This window comes from Pagrus major, chromosome 14 (assembly GCF_040436345.1).
Source record: "Pagrus major chromosome 14, Pma_NU_1.0".
NCBI classification, from domain to species: Eukaryota; Metazoa; Chordata; class Actinopteri; order Spariformes; family Sparidae; genus Pagrus; species Pagrus major.
Window position 1 is genome coordinate 9,617,286 of NC_133228.1, and position 25,869 is coordinate 9,643,154.

The following is a 25,869-nucleotide window of genomic DNA, read 5'->3' on the forward strand; positions in this document are numbered from 1 at the left end:
TAAACAGTAGTATTTCTGAGGCAGACACTGTTGGCCCGCACCTTTGTTATTGTTCTGCTTTCTGGCCGTCAGACAGGCTGAGGAGGAGAGGGGAGGCGGAATGTTTGAGGAGCGACAAGATGTTTTACGAGCCGGCGCTTCACACCCCATAAAGTTAATTTCCCAAATGGCCATGCAGCACATCCAGCCATCTTTCAAAGCACACTATTCACTGTATGTGAATGTGTAGGTGTGCCAGTGTTTTTAGTAATAAACCGGCAGATTTTACTCATATTATTTGATGATAGGTAGTCACTCATATTCTCTTGAAGTTTTTATTAGTAATGATTAACTTGTACTTCTTTGAATTATATCTGAAAGTAGAAAAAAAGAACAAGGACATTTTGAGATCAGCTTTTGAGGATGTAAGCTTTGTTTTTAGCTCGAACATTCCTTAATAGATGGGAGCATTGTAACTTTAAAGGTACACAGTAGAGTTTTTGACCACTAGTAGCGCTATAGAGCAATGTTTTTATGAGTGGGTCCTAGCATTGCACATTCGTGATGCAATACACTGAACATTAGCTAGTGGCAGCAACACACAAAGATACGCAGCAATGCACTAACAAAGACGTGGAAGACAAAGAATGCAAGCAAAAATCGCTAATGTTACCGATGCAAAAAATATTCAAAATGTCAGCCATTTGCAAGACCTGCAGGGCACACACAATGCGATTTGGTGAGCTTTACGCAACTTTGTTTATAAGAAATTCAGAATTCTTTTAATACTGTGAACATGTTAGCAATCAGTTGGCTATTTAAACACCTGGTCAACATTGAGCAACATTAGCATTAAGTCGGAGTCGTGTGTATGTAAGTCCAGTTCTCGTTCTGTTTTTAGCTCTGTTTTGGTCTCAACCAACTCCTCAGGGAAGTATTTTACCCTTTAGTTGCTAAATTCTGCTAGTCGCTAATTTTGTTTGTGTTCTGTTTTGTGCTGAATAGGTACTGTAGTGTACCTTCATTGCGGAAGTTATGGGCTGTAAAACCCCAAAATATTAGCTCAAAGTCGAGGCTAAAACAAGCAGAGGGGACTGCAGAGTTGACCTATAATTCTCTCCAGGTTTGTCATCGCGCACACCACCATTCTCATTACACATATTTGTTTGATCCATTACCGAAACAAAAATATTCATCAGTTCATTCATCAACTTAAAATTTCAACACGAGCAGCTTTAATGACAGTACATCGACAGTACCTTATCTATCAGGCTTCGTAATGTTTATATGGACATGCAAACTTTTCCATTTCTGGATTAGAACCAAACAATCACCAGTATTAAAACTGATCTTTGTGCTAGAATAACATTAGAAAAACTCAGAACACTCATCATTATTGTAAACTTTCAAACACTCAAAGGTGCTGTAAACAACAGAGGGAAGCAGTGGCTCCAAGCTCTGACACATTTTGGATCTCTCTACAGCACAAACTACACTTTTGTAGGTGTCGATGACAGAGTGAAGTATTATAGATACAGCCATGGGACATAGTAATTACTCAACCTACTCCTCAGAACCTTGCCACTGAGTAATTTAGTTTATGTGTGTGTGTGCTTGTGTACACACATGTGTTTGTGTGTTTAGCAGGGACCAAGTTGGGGGTACAGTAATTGGACAAATTTATCTTATTTCCTAACCCCAGTTTCCCTCCGCTGAGTCAATAAACCAAAGTGCCAGAACAGCCACACTTAAGTTAATACGCTCTGCTCTTCATTAGGACTGGATTGCTCTGCAGGAGTCCAGGTCAGACGGGCTAGACCCCAACATCTCCAAGACACCCAGCAGTTTCTGCTCCTGCTCGTTGGGAACACATTTTTTCCACCCAGCAGGGGAACAAACAGTTTCTGGATGTGGAAGATCGCTAAAGCACAAATACACTGAACTAAACTCAGCAACGGGAGCACCACACGAACACTAAATGCACAAGTGCTGCTGTCCAAAGTCAAGGTGGAAAAACTGATGGATGAAGAATGAGATTTTTTTTATCCTGAAACTTCTTTACTGTAGACAATTATGTGTGATGGATACAGATGTGATCAAAAGGACACTAAAAGAGCATGGAGAGATAGCAATGACGATCTGTCAAATGACCCACCACTTAAGCCAAGAGTGAAATAACTCCTATTTTGGAGGATTGTCATCAAATTATAGACAGAAATGAACAGTTCATACACTTTTGATACTAATGACTGCTAAAATATTTGTTCCACATAAATATTGATATTGTTGGGTATTTTATTTATTGTTTGTAAAATAGTCTGAGTGAATTTAAGTTCCCCCCTTATAAGCAGTTACGCAGTGTATACCTGTATGTCTAAGGCTTTTATTGTGAAAAGTACAAAAACAAAAGGAGTCGTCTATATGCGCTGCAGTGAGTGGAATAAAAGCATAAACGCAACTTATTACCCTCAAATACACTTTTAATTGCAAACATGAAAATGTATTTTTTGGTCTCTTCTGTAACCCAATCAGCATATGAACTAATGGCACATCGACTACCAGTATGGCCGATTATCGGGGACAATATCCATCATTTTTCCCATTATCAGTTTTGTTGTCTTTAGTGCCTGATTGACATTAAAACAACATTTAAAAATGGCTCTGACGCAGCATCATTTCTCTGTTACAGGTCAACACCCTGTTTTCTCAGCGTCCACAACACTAGCTGATGTCACAAGTAATAGTTGATCAGTATCGAATAATCTGAATTTGCGAAGTAACTAGTACCTAAAGTTATCAAATAAATAGAGTAGCGTGAAAGTGTCAAGTAAAAAAGAAGTTGTAGTTACTTCCTTCATCTTCCTTTACTACTATTGGACAGATTGCCATGATTTTTTAAAATTTGGTCACAGAGAATAGTGAAGACAACACAAGATGTCTTTTTTTTGCACAACCAGTGGTGCAAAGCCCCATGATGTATATTTACAGTAAAACAAGACAGACAAAAGCAGAAACATCTCAGACTTAGAAGCTAAAAGCAGCTTTTTTATGTGATTAACAGATTATAACCAGTGTTGTTGATTTACTTCATGCCGTCTGATTTCATCAACTAATCCTCTCAGCACTGTCTAGCTCTGTTAGATAAAATGTAATTAGACTTTATCTATTACAATACAACACTTTAACACCTCCCATTTTAAGAGGGTCAGAGTTCAAATAGAGAAATAACAGGAATTGAATACATTGCTCAAGGACACTTGAGTTCTGTTTGAAGCACAGTCTCTGAATGTTTAGATACAAGGAATATAATCTCTTTATCTTGAATGGAGGAACTGTAAAAACAGATTTATGAACTGCCAAACAGTGATCACTCCAACACACCACAAGGTTCAAAGCAGCATGTAAAATCTGTTCAACATCATTAGTTAACTGTTCTTCTCCCTCAGATTGAAGTGGGAGTTATGGCCTGAGTCTCGATGTTTTCGCCCATTGAGGAGAAAGCTGAATAATTAGCATGTGTGGGTTTTTCCACTAAAGTGCTATGTTTAGATGAAAGCCGCTCATCGTTGAAAGGATGACCGGGGCTACATGTAGCTTCAGAAGTGACAACAATGACGACTATCCTGCTGTGTGTCTGCTTTTGCCTGGTGTCCATGTGAAAATCAAATGTCCACGTGTAAAGGGAGGCAGTCTGCATTGAAGAGATTTCCTTCAAGCAGTAAATGACAAGTTTATCACGAGAATTAGACCGCAAGTAGGCTGAAAACTAGAATACTGACATCCTCAATTGTCTTCTGGCTCTGCCCAGACATTAGGTCAGGAAATCTGACTGAACCGTCTGGATGTTCCTGTTTGACACTTTCTATCAGAAATCTGAATTTCTCCAATGCTTTTGTTTATGACCAAATTCATCCAGAACTAAAGAAGCCTCCTTGTATTTTGTTAATTAGCAAATGTTATTCATTTTAGTGTGTGTCTCTTTAAAGGCGCACTATATAGTTTTGGAGAAGAAATGTAAAGCCAGAATATTTACAGAAATAATGAGGTACTAAGACAAACTCAGAAAATAATTGAATAAACAAGCTGTTCTCAGAGGAAAATAAGGTCCCCAGAACACTGTTTGAAGCTAGAGAGGTGGCAGGGTCCGCCACATATAAACAAAGTAAAACAGTATGGAATTGTGTTGTCCTTCAAGGTCAGTTTGTTTATTCAGTTTATTTAGGAATAAAAAAATCAGTCAATGAAGATCTTTTTCTCTTCTGATTAAAATTTCTTCCCCAAAACTACATACTGCACCTTTAACATTTCTTCCATTCACTGTTGCAGTGACGTTTGTAAGTCTCATAGGCTACTTACCATATTGACATTTCTAAAAAACGTGTCACATCACATTTACATTACGTGTTGATGACCTGACTGTAATAACAGGAGGTTGAGGGAATGGCGGTGGAGTTACAGGTAAGAAGGCTGGCAAGCCAGTGACCACAGTTCAAGACTGGGTTTTAACATTTGTAAGCGTGACACCAAGTCATATTTTTAAGGAGATCTCTAGACAATTTCAAGCCATGTTTGTGATGACGAAAAGCTGATATTTTAGACAAGACGTCAGGACTTTTCCAGCAATGTAACATAATGTTTTCCTAACCCTAGCCAGGTGGTATTTGTGCCTAAAACTGAACCTTAAAGAAATATAAAGTTGCAACACAAAGAAATGTGAAGTTTCAACAGAAATGTGGGTTTGCAGAAACGTACATTTCCAACATTTATTGGCTGAATCATCCATGTATTCAGTGCTGAGGTCACAGAGGAGGTTATATCAGCTCATGACCTGTATTAATACCTGTGAAGTATCATGCAATATTGTTTACTTTCAACTGTTCTTTGCTAGAAATCCTCAGCACTGATTGCTTTAGTGGTTCTGCTGCTGTGAAACTAGACTGAGGAGAACATGTTCTTGCAATTGTTCAAATTCAATAATGATTACTAAGATGCTATTTTTAAAGGAAATGCGAAATGACATACAGTAACGCCCGAAGCCTGAACAATAATCTTATTTCTACTATTTTCAATGGAGAACATGAGGTTAGCAGCCACAGAGCAGGACGTTACAGTAAAAACTAGGGGGGGAAAGAAGAAATGGCGGCAGTGGTTAAACGATCAGTGGAGATGATTATCAAAATGATTGACAGGTTCTGGAGAGACAAACTCAATTGAGTGAGGAGGAGACGTGCAGGGCTAACAGCGCGCTTCTTACTTCAAGGAAAGAAGTCGCCGACTGGAGCTTCAAGGTCGGTTTCAGACGAGCATGTCAGACACCGTCAGCCTCACAGCCGTGTTTTACAACCGCACTCCTTTCAGCTGAAGGTTATGAACTCCTCGGTCGTTATACTTTTCAGTACAGTACTTGAGCTGACCTCCTCAGGCATTTTAATGGCCTCCCTCGACATGGGTGACATCCCGAAACATCTTATCCAACAGCTGATTGCTACGCAGAAGCACTCCGTCTTGATTTGCAGCCGACAGGAAACATATGGTCTGTGTTACTGCGTCGGCTACTGGAGAAAACATACAAAGGCGCCGGCCGAGGCCGAGCTGCTGCAGCTTATAGAGGAATGCTGAAACCAAGCGATAATGACTCAACTGAGCTATCTGTGGGAGTGAAGGTATTTAAGCGAGACCAAAAACAACCTCCTACTGTAGTGTTGACTGTGCAAACAAAGTGAGAATGAGGAGAAATTACAGCGAGTGTAAAAATACTGACAGGACGGTGGTGGCAACACAAATGAGGCGGAAAGAAGTGAAACGCGCTCCATGAAACCTGCAGACACCCAGCGACAATGTGGGCTGGAAATGGATCTAAGAGTAGAAATCTGATGAATCAGCTTGTTTCCAACTTACTTTTAGTTTTTTTTAGTTTTTTAGGGAGAGAAACTGAATTTAACTGACAATAACCACTAATAATGGAAGACTTTATCAAGCCTTGGATTGAGTGAAGCCGCTGTGAGAACATGACTGTGATAGATTCACACACACACACACACACACACATACAAACACACACACACAGTTTACCTGACTTGCCCACCCCCGCTCTGCCGAAGACGGCCAGCTTCACCTCCGGGCTCTTGGCCATGACAGCAGCTGCGGCAAGCGAAGATCAGCGAACCAATCAGTGAGCTCCGAGGTCAGCCATCCATCCTCACGTCCACACAGGAGGAAGGAGGAAGCAGCGTCTGAGGAAAAAGTTTATTTGTTACATGATTGTTGTTATTGTTACATTAATTCTCAATTCTGTATTTCCTTTCTGTGCTGGTGATGTCTCCTGAGGTATTTCTACTTCTTGCTCAGCAAAGGATACGTGAGTCATACAGCGATTTCTCAGCACGCTGTAGGAGTTAAATAAGCAGATATGTCAGTGACTGGACTGAAAAAGGCTTGTAGTATATCAGGACAGAGCAACACCAGCTTCTGGAAAATAAGGTTGTGCTACAAATTAGTTTTCCAGTTTAGCAGGAGGCATAATTCTGGCCTGGCTCTGTTCACTGGCAATATATTTCTAAGTGAAGGAAGTGTTGTGGAATCGCAGGACTTTGACATTTCAGCCCTAAAATAACATGATCTGAAGTGCAGTCGAGCCCGTTTAAAAGTTTTGTTGTCGTCTATATTAAGACTTTTTTATATTCACATTAATGTGGAACAGAGGAACCATCCTTTGTGAAGAAAAATACCACTTCAAGAAAGATCCACTTCATTTACTTTAATAAAGGCACCCACACTGTGTTTTGTCACGGGCAATTGTGCAGCACTTTGAAACACAAGCTGTGTTTCCATCAAAGTATTTTATGTGCGTTTTGAAGTATCACATTAGAAAAGGTTAACAGAAACGGGAAAATTAAAAAACAAAAATGCTCACTTGAAGAGTTAATGTGCTTAATGGGAGATGGAAACACCTTTTCCAGATAAGTTCTGATGTAGGGAACATTTAGTCACCTGACTCATCAGCTGTCACAAAAGTTTGTACCTTCCAGGTTTACTTTCTGGTCATGTGCAAGGAACCTAAAAAAGAAGGAATGACTCTTGAATGTGTTCCAGACTGTGGTGACAGCTGTATTGAAGTCAATGGGAGATGCTTGGAGAAACACACTAAAACCCAATATATCCACGTTGTATGACTTCTGATGAAGATATGCCTCATTGAAAGACAAAACTCCAGACAGTAGGTTAACCACTGAATTTCACTGATTTTCCTCCCAAATGATTGGCCAACTAAATATCGCCGATGACACTGTGTTTACACTGGGGAACAGGAACCTTTCCCAAACGACGTAGAGGGACAAGCAAAGCAGTCTTTAACTTACTCTCTGACATGTGTTCTTTTCCTGGAGGCATTTCTCCAGAGGTTTAGTGTGTTTCTCCGTGCATCTCCCATAGACTTCAATACAGCTGGCATCAAATTCAATTCAGTGACATATCTTTTATATGGTGCCCTATGAAAACGCTTCTTGCAGGGAATTTTTTGCTGCAACCAAACAACTGGTTTTGTTTCCAGTTTGCAATCTTCTGCTCTACTCTTTATTACAGCCATGCGTGACATAGCCTACACTCCCAGCTACTGACAAAGCTATGCCTTGTACAGCCGAGTTAATTCACTCTAAACCTGTCGAGGAAACCATTTTGAAAGTTGGATTCCAGTCCGCTTGACAATTAGATAAAACACAGCTACACACAGGCGGCATCCTTGCTGCCGGCTGCAGATTTTATCAACTTCCAGTAAACAGTGGCCTTTCGTCCACAGGAGAGAAGACACGGAAATTAAAAACTCTTCAGTTTTAAAACACTCAAATGAGCAGTACAGAGACGTCTGTTTTCGGGAGTTGTTGACCTCCTAAGTGGGATTCTTGGTGCAGGTGTGTGAGAGATGTGAAAGAAAAGAAAAGGCGCAGAGGACAGAGAGAGCGGTGGAGCGTAGAATAAAGCATACACAGAGCTAAAGTCAGCTGTTCAAAAGGAAAACACGAGTGCAGCCCATTAAAACAACCAAGCACAGGTCTGTTTGATGAGAAAACAACCCACAGCGAAGTTATCTCAAAGGGTAATTGATTCTAAACTTGCGCCCCACACACACTCTGTTTTTCTCCCGGCTGCTCTTCCAACTTCGAGCCAAAAACAAACAGACAACAGCGAGAATTTAATTGAAATCTTTAGCTTAATGATTCCGGATGAATCCTGGGAGACGCCGGCTCAAGGAGGGTCCATGTCCGATTAGCAGCAACGCTGACTGAGATAATGCGACAATAAACACAAGCGGCTGAGGCTCATGTTTTTGAATTCATGCAGGGGACGCAGCAGCCTGATGTTTGGAGCTGGAGGGTCATGGATGTGGACCGCTGCTGCAGCTGTGAAACGAGAAACAACAGTCTGACGACAGAAACTCCTGGCTGGAATACAACAGTAGAGACGCACAACATCACCCCTGTTCAACTGAATCATAATGCAGCTGAAACACAGTTTGAGTCAAAGCGTCAATTTTAAATTTATTTTTTTTCCTCCCATTATTCATAAGTTGAAGTAAAAGATTTACTTTTTTAAGCTCACAAAAGAATTATTTCTCTGAGATTTTGAGCAAAGATTTGTTCAAATCTGTGTGAGCACAGTCCTTTACCATCAGAAATCTTGAATCTTTTTCTTCAACTGCAAATGTGAGCATAAACAGAAATTTAGCCTTTAATTTTGTAAATAAGTGACGCCACTCTCACGTCTACGTTAAATATTAAGCTATGTCCAACAGCGAGTTTTATGATTTTAGCATACTGACTGGAAACAGGTGGACTTTCTCCACTTTGGATAGAGCCAGGCGAGCTGTTTCCCACCGCCAGCTCTAATGCTTCAATCCATTGCAAGTTGGAAGCTGATATTTCCAAGTCGGTATTCCCAACTTCCAATCTAAATGCGTGCCAGTACATTTGCTTGGGACAACATAGACGCCCGCAGCAAACGGATGTTTGTATGGCAAGTCAGTAAACTTATCAAGCACCTGTTTCCGATTTGGAATGACTGCTCCGTTTCAGTTTTCCATGTCGGGTCATTTTTTGTTTCTTTTTTTGAGTTCCGAGTGCAGTGGAACTCGGCAGAAGGCTCATTCTTATTTGTTTAATTTGTGTAAAAGTGTAAAATTGTCACATATGGTTTTATGGGCTGTACAGTATGTGTGCCGGACTTAACTTCCTGGTGTCGCCGCTGGTTGTCAAGCCACCTCAACGTGACAACAAGGTTTTATGGGGGCTCGCATTCTGTAAATGTAACAGCACTGACACTGAGTCCCCACCCATCAGTGCTGCTCCAACTCAGATCACAGAGTAAAATATCCTCCTGTGGGTTGGATTGGCCTTAAAAACTTAAAAGCCAACCCAGATTAAATGATAATTGCATGGCGGTCAGGACGAATGCTACAAAACAATATCAGGCTATCCAAAGCTAATAGTGCTGCCAAAATTGTTCATTGTATTGTGTTACAAGTGATCGATGGTGACAGAATACTGGCTTCTAAACGTTTCTGGCAGTTGTGAGGACCAACCTACAGTGTAGCCTGCTGAAATATGTCAGCCATGTTTGTGAGATGATCCGTCATCAGCGGCTGTTAATGAAAATTTAACTGTACACTCATCCATCTGTTAGTGGTTGAAATGAGATATGGCAAGAAAAATGGGTAAAAACTGAAAACAGATGTTCGGTACCCCCTGTCTGGATAAATAAAAGCAGAAAAATGTGTTTGTGTGTGTGTCAGAGCCAGAAACATGTTTGCCAGCTTCACACTGGTTGAAGTTATGAAGTGGCAAACTTCCAGCGCTTTCCTTCCTTTGCTACAGCAGCACACACACACACACACACACACACACACACACACACACACACACACACACGAACGGTTTAAGCTAACCTTTTCCCTTTTGTACCAACACAAGTGTCCATATATGGTGTGGCTGTGTGCCGCTTGGTGTGGCTGAAAGTGGAGGTCGATCATCCATCTCTGTCTCTCTCTCAGCAAGGGTCATCATGGCAGCCGTCAGCGTCTTTAAATATTTTCTTTATAATCATTATTAATGTGGACTCCACCAACCAGACAGCCCAGTCAAAACAGTGGGTGATATTGCAGTCATGTTGTAATGGTAATAACTGTAACATTTTGTTCCCGTCTAGCTAGTTTGAGGTGTTTTGAGTATTCATGAGATGGTTTGATAGTGTTTTACCACCTGAAGTGAAATAATTGTCAATCTGGCGGTGTAGGACACAACTATGGCAAACATTTTGAAGCTGTTCCTCCCCCCAAAGAAAGAAACAGAAACTAGGTGTTTGAGTTCAACAAACAAAAGCCTCCAGTTTACGTAAAAAATACTGTACTATAATGTACTTTACCTCATCACCATGCATCCTGCATACAGCTGTGTTTAAAAAAGAAAAATAGTGCTCACTTCCAAAACAAATGCACCCGCTAGCCAGATGAAGATCTGTACCACAGTACAGTGGTGCTCACACTGCTTTTGCCCACAAGGGGCGCCAGAATCAACTAAACTAAACCTCCTTATAGGTGCTTTAACTTATTACTTCTTTTAACCTTAATCTAGTAGTTATAGTGCCTAAACCTTACCAAACATTAGCCATTGTATTGCTAAAGCATAAACTTATACTGTATGTGTCATTCTATACAAACAAGCTTTTTCGTCTTTCGACTCAGAGGACTTGTTGACATTTGAGATAGTTTATGATTAGATAATCGCTTACAAGTATGCTTGCTGCTTATAAGGCAGCTGACAATCGATTAAAGAAACTGCTTTAAAAAAAAATGTCCCTAATCCATACCTCTTTCATGTTTGTATGTTAACCCCCACCCCCCTCGTTTCCCCATCTTTATGCTAGGCTAAGCTAACCGGCTGCTGGTTGTAGCTGTTTTTTCTTTTTGTATACAGACTTGAAAGTGGTATGAATCTTATTATCTGACTCATGGCAAGAAAGTGATTCAGTGTTTTTCACAAAAATGTTAAACCATTCCTTTACAAAATCTGATCCAAGAGTCTGCTTCAAAGTACAATAAACCTTAACCAATGACTGCAAATATTGATAAGAAATGAACAAGAACGCCTCCTAACTGCCAAGATTCACCCAATGTCATTCCTAAAAAAATATCTTAATACCACAATCAAACTATAACTACTGAAATGCACGTCCACGCAATTTTCTGCATAGTCAAGCTTTCAGCAACTTGTTTACACAGGGAGAAAAGCTGCAGATGACTGAATCTATTTTCATGTTTACCTTTAATATCAGCAGGTCCATGCACAAGTGTTTGCACAGAGCCGCAAGGGTAAACCACAACAGCAATATAAGAGAAAGATGGGGTTTGAGGCTGACTCACCCTATAGGAGAGAAAGTGTTGAGGGAACATCATTATTAGTAAACAGAATATGAATAAAATAGTATCAGTACATAAACGCCTGCCTTGTTTCTCATTTTTAGCACATGTTTCTTGCTTTCTATGTGTTTTCTACCTGGCACATATTGCTGTACTGTACGCACACACACTCCTCTGCAGTGTTCCCTCGCTCTCCCACGCAGCCGCAGGGAAACACCAGAGAGAGAGAGGAAGAAGAGGAGCGCACAGCAGTGTCTCCCCGCCGACACGGTCCTTCTTCTTCCCATTTCACCATTTATGGCCTCCACCCACTCCATCCACATCCTGACTCTCTCTCTCTCTCTCTCTCTCTCTCTCTCTCTATCTATCTATCTATCTATCGCTCTCTCTCTCTCTCATGCACACCTCAGTCATGTAATGAAGTCACAGGATAAATAGCTTCAGTGAGGCCGAAGCAGCTGATTAACTCAACACATCTGGAACTTTGTACTTGAGGACAGAGTTCGACTGGCTACAAGACCCAAGACTAAGACATGAGGACACTGTGAAAATAAGTAAATAAATAAACTTTCCACAATGCTTATGAGGAAAAGAAAACGTTAAAGATGTTGTGTGAAAAAGCGGCATTTAAATGGGCAGTCCAACACTTTGGTAAACAATGACATGGTTGTTTGCCACCGTCAGTATGCATGGAAGATGATCATTATCACCTCTATCTCAACTGCATCCAGCACAGAGATAGACACGCCGCGACGGGTTTAACCGAGCTGAGCACAAAGACTGGAATGAGGGAGAAACTGTTAGCATGGCTCTATCAAAAGCAAAAACAACACCTCCGAACAACAACTCCAAAGCACATATTTACATGCCGTTTCTTGTCTCAACACGTAACTGCTTCTAAAAAACACAATCAAACTGATATTGATCTTCTCAGCTGACTGTAGAGCTACAACTTGGCTCATGAGAGAAATGTCAAGTCTCTTTAGCTCCTAAATGCTCCGCTTTGTTCACCAGCTAGTCGCTAACGGTGTCTGCCTGCTATCTGGTGCCGGGCCGGTAGTGTACAGTGGGGTTTTAGAGCTTTTTTTTCCTGAAAACAGCTGCTTTAATGAGTTCTCCAGTGAAAGGAATAATCCAAGTGTGATGCGTCATTATGCCAGACAAGTTGTCTGTCTCTCTCTTTATCTCCCTCTGCACACTATCAACATCAGACTATTGTGAAAATTCAAAACAAGCAGTCTGATCCGCAAGAAAAATCTTGATGTGCCTGCACACCTACTCATTTTGCCACAAAAACACATGCAAAACAACGTACAAACTACATTGGTGCATGCATAAATCAAAGCTAACATGTACAGTGTGAAACCTGGGCAAAAAGGAGCTGAAAACAAGTTTCAGCTGTGTCAAGCAATAGTTAACTTGTTATATGACACCTAAAGTAACAGTACTCATTCGGCTTTTCAGAGTGAAGCCAAAAAAGCTAATGAATTATCCACATGACTCAAGTGTTTCTTGAAATACATGAGATTGACAGACATAACTCCAGATGATGGACAGAAAATGAACCTAATGCCCTCTATTTAGTATCCTCTTTGGCCCCCTGCTCTCCAGGGACCCCATCCAAACTGTCAAACTGGGCACGTGTATGTTTTTTTCCGCTGTGTGCCCAGCTGGCTTTTGTGTCATTTTTACCCTGAGAAATGAATCTGGGTAGTGGTGCTGTGGTTCAGGGAGATTACAGACCTCTGAGCTCCAAACCATGGGAGGAGACCTGCTGCACCACAGGCTATAGAAAGACTGCAGACCGCAGGCCTGTCATCAAAATACATACAGTCAACTGGTGCACTGCCTCTGAAGGGAAACCAGTGAAACCAGTGGAAAAAAGACTACAAAGTTGACCTACTGAAACAGAACAGATTAGGGCTTGGTTACCAAAAAGTAAAAGCCTAAAAAAAACCTAGAAAAGTTTTAAGAATCAGTACTGAGTAAAAGTATGGACTAGATCTGACTTAAATTGAGATTCCAGCAGCCGTTAAATGAAATGTACATGATTTTCTAGGAAAAAAAGATGTTTTCCTTTTCTCTTTAGCTGGTGTTTTCATCCAGAGGTGACAGGTTTCTGTCAGACAGCCCTCACACTGATAGACTTTGGACCAGTTTGGTCCTGTCGGATCTGATTTTTTTTTATCACAAACACTCCAATCTGAGAGGATTGTGTCTTTCTCGACTGTCTAAGGGAACAAAACAAGCTCTTTAATGACTCATCCGAGGTGGAAGAAGTACTCAAATCCTTTACTTACACTGTTTTTTGCTTTACAGTCTCACCATGAAGGAAATGGTGTCTGCACAATGTAATGGCTGTAAAGTAATGATGCCATCAGCGTTTGGATTGGTTCCCTCACATTCGCTACGGAATATTGGCTATCACCGGGCACAAAGGAAGCTGGCAGCCTGGCACCATTTCTATCTGCTTTCATGTCTCCTTTATAGACTAATGAATGAAAACACCCATGTTTTGTCCTGTGTTGTTGGTAGTCACTAATGGTAAATGACCTGTCTTTGCAACAGCGCTGCAAACAATAATACCCCTCGGAAGCACTAAGGAGTTTGTTTTTTTTCCACTTGAAGCGACAGTATAAATACCACAAAGTAAAATATACTTTGTTACAAGTAAAGGTCCTCTGCTCAGAATTTGACCTCAGTTAAAGAACATAAATATTAATGTGTTTCCACCTGTAAATCTAAAAAAGCCTCAGCAAATTGTTGTGTTGTGATTGATGATCCTGACCAACTGTGCATCATGGAAAGCGACAAAGATCACTTTTTTTGCTCTAAATTGCATCACATAATCACCATTAGTAAACAGCGGACCCTGTCTGGTTCTGTATTGCCGAGAGGAATGCTGTTTTCCGAGGGGAGGTTCGCCATTTCTGCAAATATGGTAGTTGTATTTTCTATATAAGTTGCAAAGACAGTAACTTCGAACACATAATCATCGCCAGTCAACTGCAGGAGCTGCCTGACAATGTTTTCCAGCCAGAAGTGTGACAAAGAGTTGGTGGGACAGCCTTAAAAAGGCAGTGTGAAGGTGGGCTAAAAAAAAAGGCTGTGGTATTCCCTTTTGCTCAAAAGGTAGAAAACCTACAACAACCAGAATGCACTGGGCCACACGCTGATGGATGATACTCTGAGTTTGGCGCTGCCATTTTGAATCAGGGTACAGTATGGTAGCCAACAAACAATATTGTATTAAAGCTAAACAGTACACTCAAATACGTTTATGAAAACATTTGTTTTAAAATCTCTAACGCCTGAAAAAGTGGGGGGGCTCCTGGTGCCAGCACCGTGGAGAGAAGTTCAACATTGGTCATTTTTATATACAGTACTACCAACATTGCAGTGACACAAAGCTGGTTGAATAACAGCAAAGTTCCCATTTTTAAAGGTGCCCTGTGGAGGTCATTTACATTTAGTGTTTTCCACTAAGACCCACTCATAAAAACATTGCTCCATCACACTACTAGTGCTCAAAACTCCACATGGTACCTTTAAATTTTAAGTATTTATTAGTCAGAAAGGCCTCTTGTATGATTATTGTATTAGTAATGTACTATGCATTAAAGTGCCACAGTTTTTCAATGCAGTATCAATGAAACTGCATCATATTTAAGATGATACTACATTTTGCATGGTAAATCTTAATCTACAAAGTAGTATAAGTGGAGTGTATTAGCATTAAATGGGAAGAATAACTACCACAGAATTGTATACTTAAGTACACTACTTGAGTAGATGTACTTAGTTACATTCCACCAACATGAGTCATTAGCATTGCACTTAATTGGGAGCAATATACTAGATGCACTTTATCTTGATGTGTGCATCAGCTGAGGGTTAAAAGTTTCTCTGCTCTTTTGTTTCCGGTGCTGATTTCACGTCAGAGAAACAACAGTGACATCCAACCCATCTTCATTCATGCTGCTTCGGGGGCCACTGGGAGTCTCCTTGACCCCCTTGGCAGGCAACCCATGTAGGATGTGCTGCTGACCGACCCTAAATCCCTTTGAGATGTCTGCTATTATGCAACACTTGGAGCTGCTCGTGAATGCCAATTATGTCCTCGAATCCAATAGTGGAGGATGGAGGGAGATCAGACAGCAAAGTAAGATCAAACTGGAGATAAAACTGTTGTGACTGTATGACAGAGAACTCTGTGAGTGTTACACTTTGTGCTTTAACTCATTTTCTTCCTATTTGACTGACTTTATTTTTACATTTGTGCTGTTAATCTAAAAAAAAATGTAGAATGTGAAATTGATTGAACAGCAAAGCAACATCATGTCCATTTAAAGTCACATGAAAACCAAAACACACACAGAAACCTTATTTTATACATCATGAGAGGCTGCTGCACCTCAGAGGAAACAGTGTGTACATGACCTTCCTTAAAGGTGTCACTCTGTTCATTAAATACCAAACCTCCAGGCAGCCTGACCACAGGTTTGATCATCCCCACACCTCAGTGTTGCAGTGCTGTCTCCGGAGGGGACGCACCTCACATCAAAACACCGGCAGCAACACTCACCAGCGACGGCTGAAGGCAGGAACAACCTCTCGGTGATGAAGCGCAAAAAAAAAAATCAGGGAGAGGACAGAGGAATAAAAAAGGTGAAAAGTTGTCAGGTCCGCTGATCAAAAAACGATGTGTCTGACCTTCCCAGATGCAGATGAGGACACCGCTGGATGGTCGGATGGATGGATGTATGGACGGATCCGGTCCGGACAGACCGAGCAGCAGCTCTGACTGAGATGAATGAATCCCTGAAGCGGAGGGTCAGTGGAAATATACGGAGCGGAGCAGCTGGAGTTCCCGACACTCTGCTGCCTCTGACCGGGCTGCTGCTGCTGCTGCATGCCGGTGCACCTCCACACTGAGGGGCCACAGCGACCTCTGGTGGCAGGAAGAGGCAACACAGGCTCCGAGCTCATAGGTGGTCAGAAACCAGTCAATGGGGTTGAGAGAGGGGAGATTAAGGCATATACACTTCCCTCTGCGAGGACAAACAACAGGAAACAGCTGATCCAGCTCGGTCTTTCACTCACTCGTCTTCATCAAATCAAGAGCAGCACATCGCCTCTGCAGCGCACAGCACTGTTCATTAACCACTTTATTGCACAAAGTGATGAAGACAAAACCAAACAGCAAAGAAGGTGTTAACATGTTGCATGACATAGCATACATCAGACAGAAATCACACGTTATCCCTTTGCATTCATTACAGTTATTGTAGCTTCAGTAGCTACTGATCAGCTCAGCTGTTTACACAAATGAGCAGTAAAACGAAATCAAAGAGTGAAAACAGCCAGCAGAGCAATGTTTGAATTAAGAAAGAACAACTCACTCCTTTATTACTGTTAAATCAGCCACATACTGTACAATGGAATCTGGTTGAAATGTAATGAGCAACTCATTTCAAATAAACAATGTCATTTAATATTTATGTGTCAGGGCACATAACAGGAAGGCTAGCACTGGGAGCTAGAAAGGGAGAGTGTATACAGGAAGGTGGGAATTTTACCTGGGCTCTTGTGCCTGCAGTGAGACACACCTGAGGGAGCAGCTGTTGCCAGCCTTTGTTTGCTGTGATTTGACTCCCCATGTTTGGTGAGGGACTGTGAATTGGAGTGATAGCTGAGGCATATCAGCCAAGGACTAAAAGGGCGCAATCACACTAGGCAAACAGTACCATGCCCAAGCACGTTTGACCCCTAAAGTTCAGTTTGTTTGACTGGTGTGAGCGCTCGGTACCCTGTTCAAGCACGGTACCCTTTCCTGGCCCTGGCATGGTTGGAAGAGGTGTGCTTCGGCACAGTATGGTTGCTGATGCACGATCACAAGCAGGGGTGTGCAATGTGGACGTGAAGTGTAATGATACTATTAGGCCGCCATGCATAATCAAGAAATCCAGCAATGTGAAAGGGCCTTCTATGAAAATAAGCCACAAAAAACTCAGTAAAGTCGTGGTCTCTCTGTTGTTGTGCTGCAACCGATACGACATGATGATATATGTACAATAAGTAACTGTGCTCAGGCCTCCAGTCACCTGCATGTCTCCCATTAAGGGAAAAGAAAGTGTTTAAACCAAGACACCCTTAATAGAGGAGCCAACCACTGTTTTCCCAGTGTTAGACTTTTAGTGTGCTTTTAACTTGCTCATTGAAGGGGCCATTTTCTGTTTTATTTTTCTTTTGTTGTACAGCAGTGTTGGGTAACGTTACTTTTAAAAGTAACTCGTTACATTACAAGATTACTGCCATTAAAAAGTAACGCGTTATGTTATGTGCATTATCTACTGAGAAAAGTAACGTGTTAGAGTACTTCAGAGTTTGTGATGAGTGATGATAATGTGTGTATATCTACACTGAATGTATAAACCTTTTTTGTCCTGCAGTGAAACACTCCCTGAAGTTTTTGTTGACTGGATCTACTGGACTCCCACTAGCCATTCTGTTTATTCACTCTGTGATTATGTTTGTTGTTTCTGTTTGTTATCACATTTTTGCACCTATTCTGTTTTTTATTTGTGCTCTCGACATCACTGAAAATGAAAGCTTTCCCTGAATGTTTTTTTTTTCGAGATTTGAATAAAGATTGAATGAAAAAGCGGTCATGGTAAAGATTTTCCTTGCACTACAGACTGGTATCTAGTGGGGATGTAGACGTCTGCACATTAATGCTTTCCAGTATGTGCTTTGATATCGAGTGCATGAGTGAGGAAATGAATCATTGTATCAGACAGGTTTCTTAGTCAACAGGAGGGGAGGAGTCAGAGAGAAACTCAAAACTTGCCATTCAGCAGGTAAGGTTCACACAGTCAGTTAACTGACCCAGAATTTCAGTTATCTCTCCTTCTGGAACAGAAAACCCAGAGTTTCCCTCATCTCAGGATTAACAATCTCAGAGTTTTCACCTAATCTTTCCGAAATATGGGTCCTGTACCCACACGGCTTCATCAAAACAAGATGAGAACGTTATTTTTGTTGCTTTTGTTCTGTCACGGTTCATCAACAGGTAAGATTATAGTTTTTTTCATCACTTTATATAATGTTTGATTTGTGAGCAGTGTAAAGGAATGACTAGCATTCATTTATACAACCCTGTGTTGTGAAATGCTAAAACATAATGAACCTTTTTCTTTGTGTCTACTTAAAGCTCTTTGGTTTGCTTTCCACTCATTTCTTTATAATGTTTACATGTTAAACAAGTCAAATTATTTACAGTAAACAGGCTCTCAGAAGGAAAATGACACGTTTGAAGCTAGAAAAGGTGGCAGGGTCCGCCACATATAAACAAAGTGAAACAGTATGAAATTGTGTTTCAGGTCAGATTATTTATTCAGTCATGAAAACAGAGAGTTTGTTTATTTAGTTTGTTTAGGCATAAAAAATTCAGTCAATGAAGATCTTTCTCCTCTGATTTAAATTTCTTACCCAAAACTACATAGTGCAACTTTAAACACACCTACTGTATACTGAATACATCATATTTGTCATGAGTGATGATAATGTGTATATATCTACACTGAATGTATAAACCTTGTTTGTCCTGCAGTGAAACACTCCCTGAAGTTTTTGTTGACTGGATCTACTGGACTCCCAAACTTACCAGATTTCATGGCAGCTGTACTGGTTGATGACATTCTGGTGGGTAACTGCGACACCAACAAAAAAATTGTAGAACCAAAACAGGACTGGGTGAAGACATTATTTGAAGACAAACCTCAGCACTTGGAGTTGTACATTCGGCAGTGTGTTTCGGGGACTGCATTCTACTTCAGAAACACTATGGACAATATGAAGCAGCGCTACAACCAAAGTGGAAGTAAGTATGTACTTTTTTTTTTTTTTTGCTCAGCATAAAGTAAACTGACCCTATACAGGGACTCAAGACAATAATAATGGCACCACCATAACATCTGTTTACCAAAAGTGACCTACCTGGGTTGTTGCTACCTGCATGCCAGTCATGACCCAGGTGCAGGTCAGACTGCCGGGACTGTCCAAGAACATTTGATATTAATATCATTACCTTCTCTAAGCCAATAAAAGTTGTCATTGGAATATATACTCACAGCCACTTTATTTGGGGCACTTGTTTGACTGCTCTTAAGGTCGCGGTCACACATACAGCACCAGCAGGCGATTTTCATTCACCTGCATTCACATATGTCATACCCTAAAGACTTCATGAGGGTGCAGTTGTCTGACGTCACAACAATAATAGCACCCCTGGACAAGGGGGTAGGGTGCACTTCTAGAGTACAGTATTTGTGTGAGGCTAGTGGATGAAATGGTTAGATACATTTCCTGTCACAATCTGTCATGATCTGTGTTGGATTTGTGTTTTTGGTGTGTTGGTTTTTGTACTTGTTGTGCTTGCAGAGGTGCACTGAGAGGCTGGGCGGGGTTTCCCTTCACCAGGAGCTGCTGAGACTCACACACTTGCAGCAGATTGGCAATCAGCACCTGCTGAAAGCCCTGGTGAAAAGCCCACATTCCATGCCATCCACCAGCGCCACCGTGAGCTACCTCTTCTCCTCCTCCTCCTACTTTCCGATGGAGTCTCCAGCCAGCCCTGTGAAGCCTTAATAAATTCCTTTCAACTCCCTGCCTTGTTGTCCACTTCTGGGTCCTAATAAAAACTATGCGTTGTAATAATTTCCAAATATAGAAGTGCGGTAAAATTAAATGTATAATTGCGTCTGTTACCTCCTGTGTCATTCTTCCTCTGCTATTTAATTTCGAATGCAAGGAGTCTGGACCGCTGAGGATGCAATTGTGTGTACGTCTGCCAAAGAGACATTTGGTTACAGTCAGCTTACAAGTTTTCTGTTTGCTTTTGCCGTCTTGCACCTGGAACACTTCAAGGTCAGAAGTTGGAAGTTTCAACTTAGAAATCCTGACCTTTGATGTGGTGAGGAACACAGCATTAGGCATGTAGACATGTTCAACCAAGCATCAGAATGTGGAAGCAAGGTGATCTATGTGATTTTTGTTATGTTCACACGACAAATGACTAAGTAGCAAGTGTGGGGCGTCAGTTTCCACTGGAGATTTCATCTCTACATCATTGCTGATTTCAGTCTCTGTTTCTTTCTCTGTTTCTGTCTCAGGTGTCCACATTTTACAGAGGATAAGTGGCTGTGAGTGGGATGATGAAACCGGAGAGGTTATTGGTTTTAATAAGTATGGTTATGATGGAGAAGACTTCTTATCATTCAACCTGAAGACAGAGACATGGAACGCTTCAAAACCACAGGCTGTCATCACCAAACTGAAATGGGATGCTGACAAAGCTAGAATGAATTTCAATAAGAATTACCTCACAGTGATTTTCCCTGAGTGGCTGAAGACGTATGTGGCCTATGGGCGGAGCTCTCTGCTGAGAACAGGTAGAATCACATGACCCGATGTAGTTTAATGGACACAATCATGTTCATATAGTCTGCTCAACTGAACTGCTGTTGTGTTATCACTGCAGTCAGCCTGACATTACATTGTTTTCTCTGTTTTCTGTAGCTGTAAGATTCGATGTTGTCCTAACCAATCAGGAGACACTGACTTTTTGGCTGTTCTGAAATTTCTTTCCATTGATGCTAAGACTGTGAACGGCAGTGTACACTTAGCATGAGTTAACTAAGTTTGCTCAGTCTCAGAGTTTGAAAATAGAAATAGTTCACTGAATTCTCTCCAGAGCTTCCCTCAGTGTCTCTCCTCCAGAAGACTCCCTCCTCTCCAGTCAGCTGCCACGCTACAGGTTTCTACCCTCACAGAGCCTCACTCGTCTGGAGGAAAGATGGAGAGGAGCTTCATGAGGAAGTGGACCACGGAGAGATCCTCCCCAACCACGATGGAACCTTCCAGATGAGTGTTGACCTGAACCTTTCATCAGTCAAACCTGAAGACTGGAGGAGGTACGACTGTGTGTTTCAGTTCCATGGTGTGAAGAAGGACAAAATCACCAAACTGCAGAAAGATCGGATCAGGACCAACTGTGGTGAGAAACACTCCTTTAATGCTGGATAGCTTTGGTTTGGCTTTCTTTTCAGTTTATATAATCTCAAAGATTTCCTTTTAAATAATGTGTGAAGTCACCATCTATCAGCGAATGAGGTACACAATGGTGATTGAGCCTATGGCCCACTGATGAAAGTATTGCAATATATATTTTGCAGTAATTACAAACAGGGTGTCAGCCTCAACATTCCCAGAAACCGAACATTTCTTACTGCTGTAGCTTCACACTTAAAGTTTAAATTAAAAAAATAGCCTACAAAATAGCCTACAAAACCAAACAACGGTCAATTTCAGGATTTTTTTCAGTGGATCAGTCTAAATTATTGGAGGTAGTAATGGAATTAGAAGGAGCAGCCTCAGTGAATTGTTAGATGAACAGCTGCAGGCGACAGGCTGAACACCTCCAACTTTTTAGTGATGTAACCAACCCTTTTTACCTCACACTGCTGTTTGCAGACTCATGCCTTGTGCCAGGAGGGATTTTAGGAACAGGCCTTTAAAGGGGCTCAACCCCTAACGAGAACGTGACACCCGTAATGTGTCTTACATAAGTGTTTCAAACCCCTCCCGATAGTTCTCTCCACCATTGTTTTATTAAATGTAAGTGCTTTGATTTCCAGTTCATTTTTAAATATATATTCTCTGTGAAGTCAAGATGGCCCTCAGTCACAGTTACAACAGATTCAAATCTACTGACATTTTTTACTGGGATCCAGTGATGGTCAAAGGTTGCAGTTGATCAAGAGATGTATCTGTACTTTTGCACAAACATCAGTGGCTGCTGTAACATTATACTGTAATCTAGTTAAAATAGGTGCATGATGAATACTGTATGTGTGATGAAGAGTTGGATGGGTTTACATCTGCACATGTTGTCATCTTTTTTCTCTCTTTTCCTTTTTGCTGAGCAGAGGAGCCCAGTAAAGACACCGTCCTGATTATTGTCATAGTGGTTCTTCTTGTTGTCGTCCTGATTGCTACTATTGGATTTACAAGACAGGTGAGGGACTCAAAGGTGCAACATTCAATAGCACCAACATCTGCAGCAACTAACAGTAGCAGTGGAAGGCTCAGAGTATATAAATCTGATTTATTTGTCAGTTCATACGAGAGAGAGAATGAGATCAAGGGGGGAAATAAGACAAAAGATTTTAAACTGTGACAGGAGGAGGTCTTTTCTTCTTATTTCAGACAATCTCCCTCCAACACTTTAGTCCATCTTATTTTTATTCTATAGTCTCTGATCTGATCGCTCTGTAGATTAAAAAGATCAGTTGGAGCCAGGTGCGAAATTCAAGATTTTTTCTGGCCGGCCGTTCTTTCTTTCCCAGATCAAAATGTTTTGTTAATCTTAGGGTTTCAGTGTTAGAGTGCCGCTGCAGTTTTGACCATTTCCAAGCTTTAACAAGTCAGTGCACAAACGTTCAGAGAAGTTTGCACTATCTTAAAAGAAAATGGTCATCAGGTTCAAATGGCTAAAACAAAGATTTAAATTTGATCATTTTCTTCTAGACTACCCTACTTATACATCATTTTAGCATTATAAGCTGTAAGGCATATTTTATTTTATTTTATTCTATTTGCCCGCTCAGCTCAATACTTCCTCTCCAGTTGAACATGTCTCTGAAGAAGAAAGGGAAAGGATGGAAGGGGAGGGAGCAGGAACCAGCACCAAACCAAATACAGGTACATTGGATTGGATGTTACTGTGTGACTATGAAGTAAATAAGACATAATACATCATTCATATGATCAGGTTAGACCACTTGTTTCATGTTATTTATTGTTGCATTACAAGTACTAGAATTAATGGCAGGTATGTTGCATAATACACCACATATGTATTTCCCTATGTCGAGGTTGGACTATTCATTATGGATTCAATGAATACAACAATAGTTGCTGCTTGTGTCAGACAGTCAAAGTGAGGTCTGTTGTATGCGTTTCGAACAAACAGATGCACAAATTAGCAGATTGTGTTTGTTTTTAATTAGCAATTTGATGATCGACAAACATTGCATCATTTCTAAGTTAGTTCATCAAATTGAGGGCAACTTCCAAACAGCAGATTCCTAGTTTAGTTTCCCGCCCTGCTGGGAGCTGAGATGGTTCAGTGCATGATAAGAGAACTAACAGTATGTTTCCTACCTTTCAGATCCTGTCAACAGCTCTGAGCTCTCTGAGAGACTGAATCCAAATACGTGACTGACGAACACACTGCCCTGTTCACAAGGATGTCATGTGGAACAACCAATAAAATGACAAGAAAACAAAATGCTTTGATTTGAAGTATTCACACCTCTACAGCTTAATTTAAACGACGGTCTAAGTACATTTCATTTGTGGTTGCTCAAATCATAAGTAAATACATTTAACTTATTTTTTACAAGTAAAAAAAACAAAAAAAAAACATCCTGTCTACTCAGAATAATCCAAAGCCTTTGTTACTGATGTTTTTATTGGTAACTTTTTCTTCTTAATATAGACATGATCAGACTTTATTTTACTTGTATATTTCTTTAATCTGTGATAGCAGCTTTTGTTGAAATCACAGCCAAGTATGTTATGTATAATAATAATCACATTAGGAAAAATATAGAATTGTCTATACTACAATAATTTACAGTGATTTATCTGTTTTTAGATGGTCTCTGTCTTCGTCCTCAGTTGGTGTTTGTTTTCTTTTGAGGATGGAGGTCTGTAGTCCTGTTTTCATGACTTTGTTTGTCCTGTATATACCAGTGTAAATTGTGTAAAAACATATAAAAGGAACTTAAATGTCAAAAGCTCATCTGCCTGTCACTGGTGCAGACTCAACTAAATGAATGACAACCATCCAGCGTTACTAATATTTTCTTTTGACCCTCCTTTGAAAGAAAAAACCCAAAACAAACTGCAATACAGTAATTGCACCCTAAGTTTAAATGAGACAGTCAACCTTACCGCAGTTCTGCTTTGTGTTCTGGTGCAGAATACAAGAGCGACTGCAGGCTAGAGGTTCACTCAGTTACCACTAATAAGCTTCAAATGTGTTGTCTATCTAATCAGACACATTGATTCAACTACTTGATTGATTGTGATGAGGAAAATGGAGCGTTGATACAGGAAGTACTCTCATGATCCGCAGCCCTGTTCTGTATGACCCTTATTTCAATAGACCAGAATTATACACACACTGTTCAGATCATTCAAAGAAAACATTAAAACATGTGGGGTAAAAAATACCATTAGCCTTTATTAATGCAAGAGCAACAGGCAATATGCAGAACAGTAATGAATGAAATGAGATTATTATAACCACAAGGATAACTTAGAAAATACAAATTAGAGGCCAAAACCCAATCACATAAATATCAGTGGTAATAAATAAATAAATTAATGACAATTTCGTCTTTAAACAGTAATACAGTATTTAAAACCCAAGAATGATTTTGTCCCTTCTTTATAGCTCCACAGTTTGGAGACTATTGATTTAATCTCAGTGATTTAAGAGAAAACTCTTTTTTTTTACTTCATCTGTTTGACTTTTTTTTAAATTATTATTATTAAAAAGCAAAAGAACAAGAGGAATGGGATGGTGCAGAATTATTCAGACATTCAATCTTTTCAGCATTTACAAAAAGTCAACAGAGAGGAAAAAAATATATTCTTTAAATTCTTGTAGCTATTCTAAAAATGTAAATTGTAAAAGTATATGTTTCTTAAACATATTTTGAATTAAACATGGTGCTGGTAGGCGTGGCTTGTCTAGACATACCCAAAAATAGCTCCATGACTATCAGGTCAATATACATGATCTTGGTCCCAGTGGATAGTTAAGAGCTCAGAGAATGTATCCTCATGTACATTTTTATCATCACCTATAACTTATTCTAGATCAGACAGTAGATAACACCATGATACGGATGATCCTATGCCACTGAAATCATTCAGCAGCTCCTTGACTACAACTGAACCAAAGTAGATAGAAATACCACAGAGCACATATATTTCACAAAGGTTTCAGTTTAGATAGAACCAGTCAAACTTGGATTCCTTAAAGTACCCAGTGTGTGTGAAATATTTATTTTATCCGCTTGAAAGGGAATCAGGCTTATACTGTATATAATACCACTAAACACCCGTTAGATGGCAGCAAAAGAGATGTATGAAATAGACTCTATTTGTGTGACTTCTGATGAAGACATGCCTCTAGAATCAAGAGGCATGTCTTCATCAGAAGTCACACAACACAGATATGTTGGGTTTTAGTGTGTTTCTACGTGTGTCTCCCATAGACTTCAATACAGCTGATACCACAGTCTGGCCCCAAAGCATGATTCAGTGACATAATGACCCTTCCTTCATTTTTAGGTTTGGAGTAAGAGTGGTAAAGGTGTGTCAGGAGAATGAGCCACACCGGAATC

At 40.5% G+C, this 25,869-nt stretch overlaps 2 protein-coding genes across 3 annotated transcripts in view; one reads left to right on the forward strand and one right to left on the reverse strand.

The window, feature by feature from the left end:
• The window catches only part of rerg (RAS-like, estrogen-regulated, growth inhibitor), a 33,612-nt gene extending 27,452 nt beyond the window's left edge, over nt 1–6,160 (reverse strand). For both annotated transcript variants that reach the window (XM_073481091.1, XM_073481090.1), the window contains exon 1: nt 6,052–6,160. In XM_073481091.1, coding sequence (XP_073337192.1) covers nt 6,052–6,112 — 61 coding nt within the window. In that variant the 5' untranslated portion in view covers nt 6,113–6,160. The remainder of the gene's footprint in view (nt 1–6,051) is intronic.
• A 12,249-nt stretch (nt 6,161–18,409) lies between these two features.
• LOC141008696 (major histocompatibility complex class I-related gene protein-like) lies at nt 18,410–25,855 on the forward strand. The gene is made up of 6 exons (XM_073481145.1): nt 18,410–18,458; nt 18,999–19,268; nt 20,560–20,838; nt 21,141–21,443; nt 22,375–22,463; nt 25,817–25,855. Exons 1-6 carry the CDS (start codon nt 18,410–18,412, stop codon nt 25,853–25,855), a joined length of 1,029 nt encoding a protein of 342 aa, XP_073337246.1.
• The last annotated feature ends 14 nt before the right edge of the window (nt 25,856–25,869 follow it).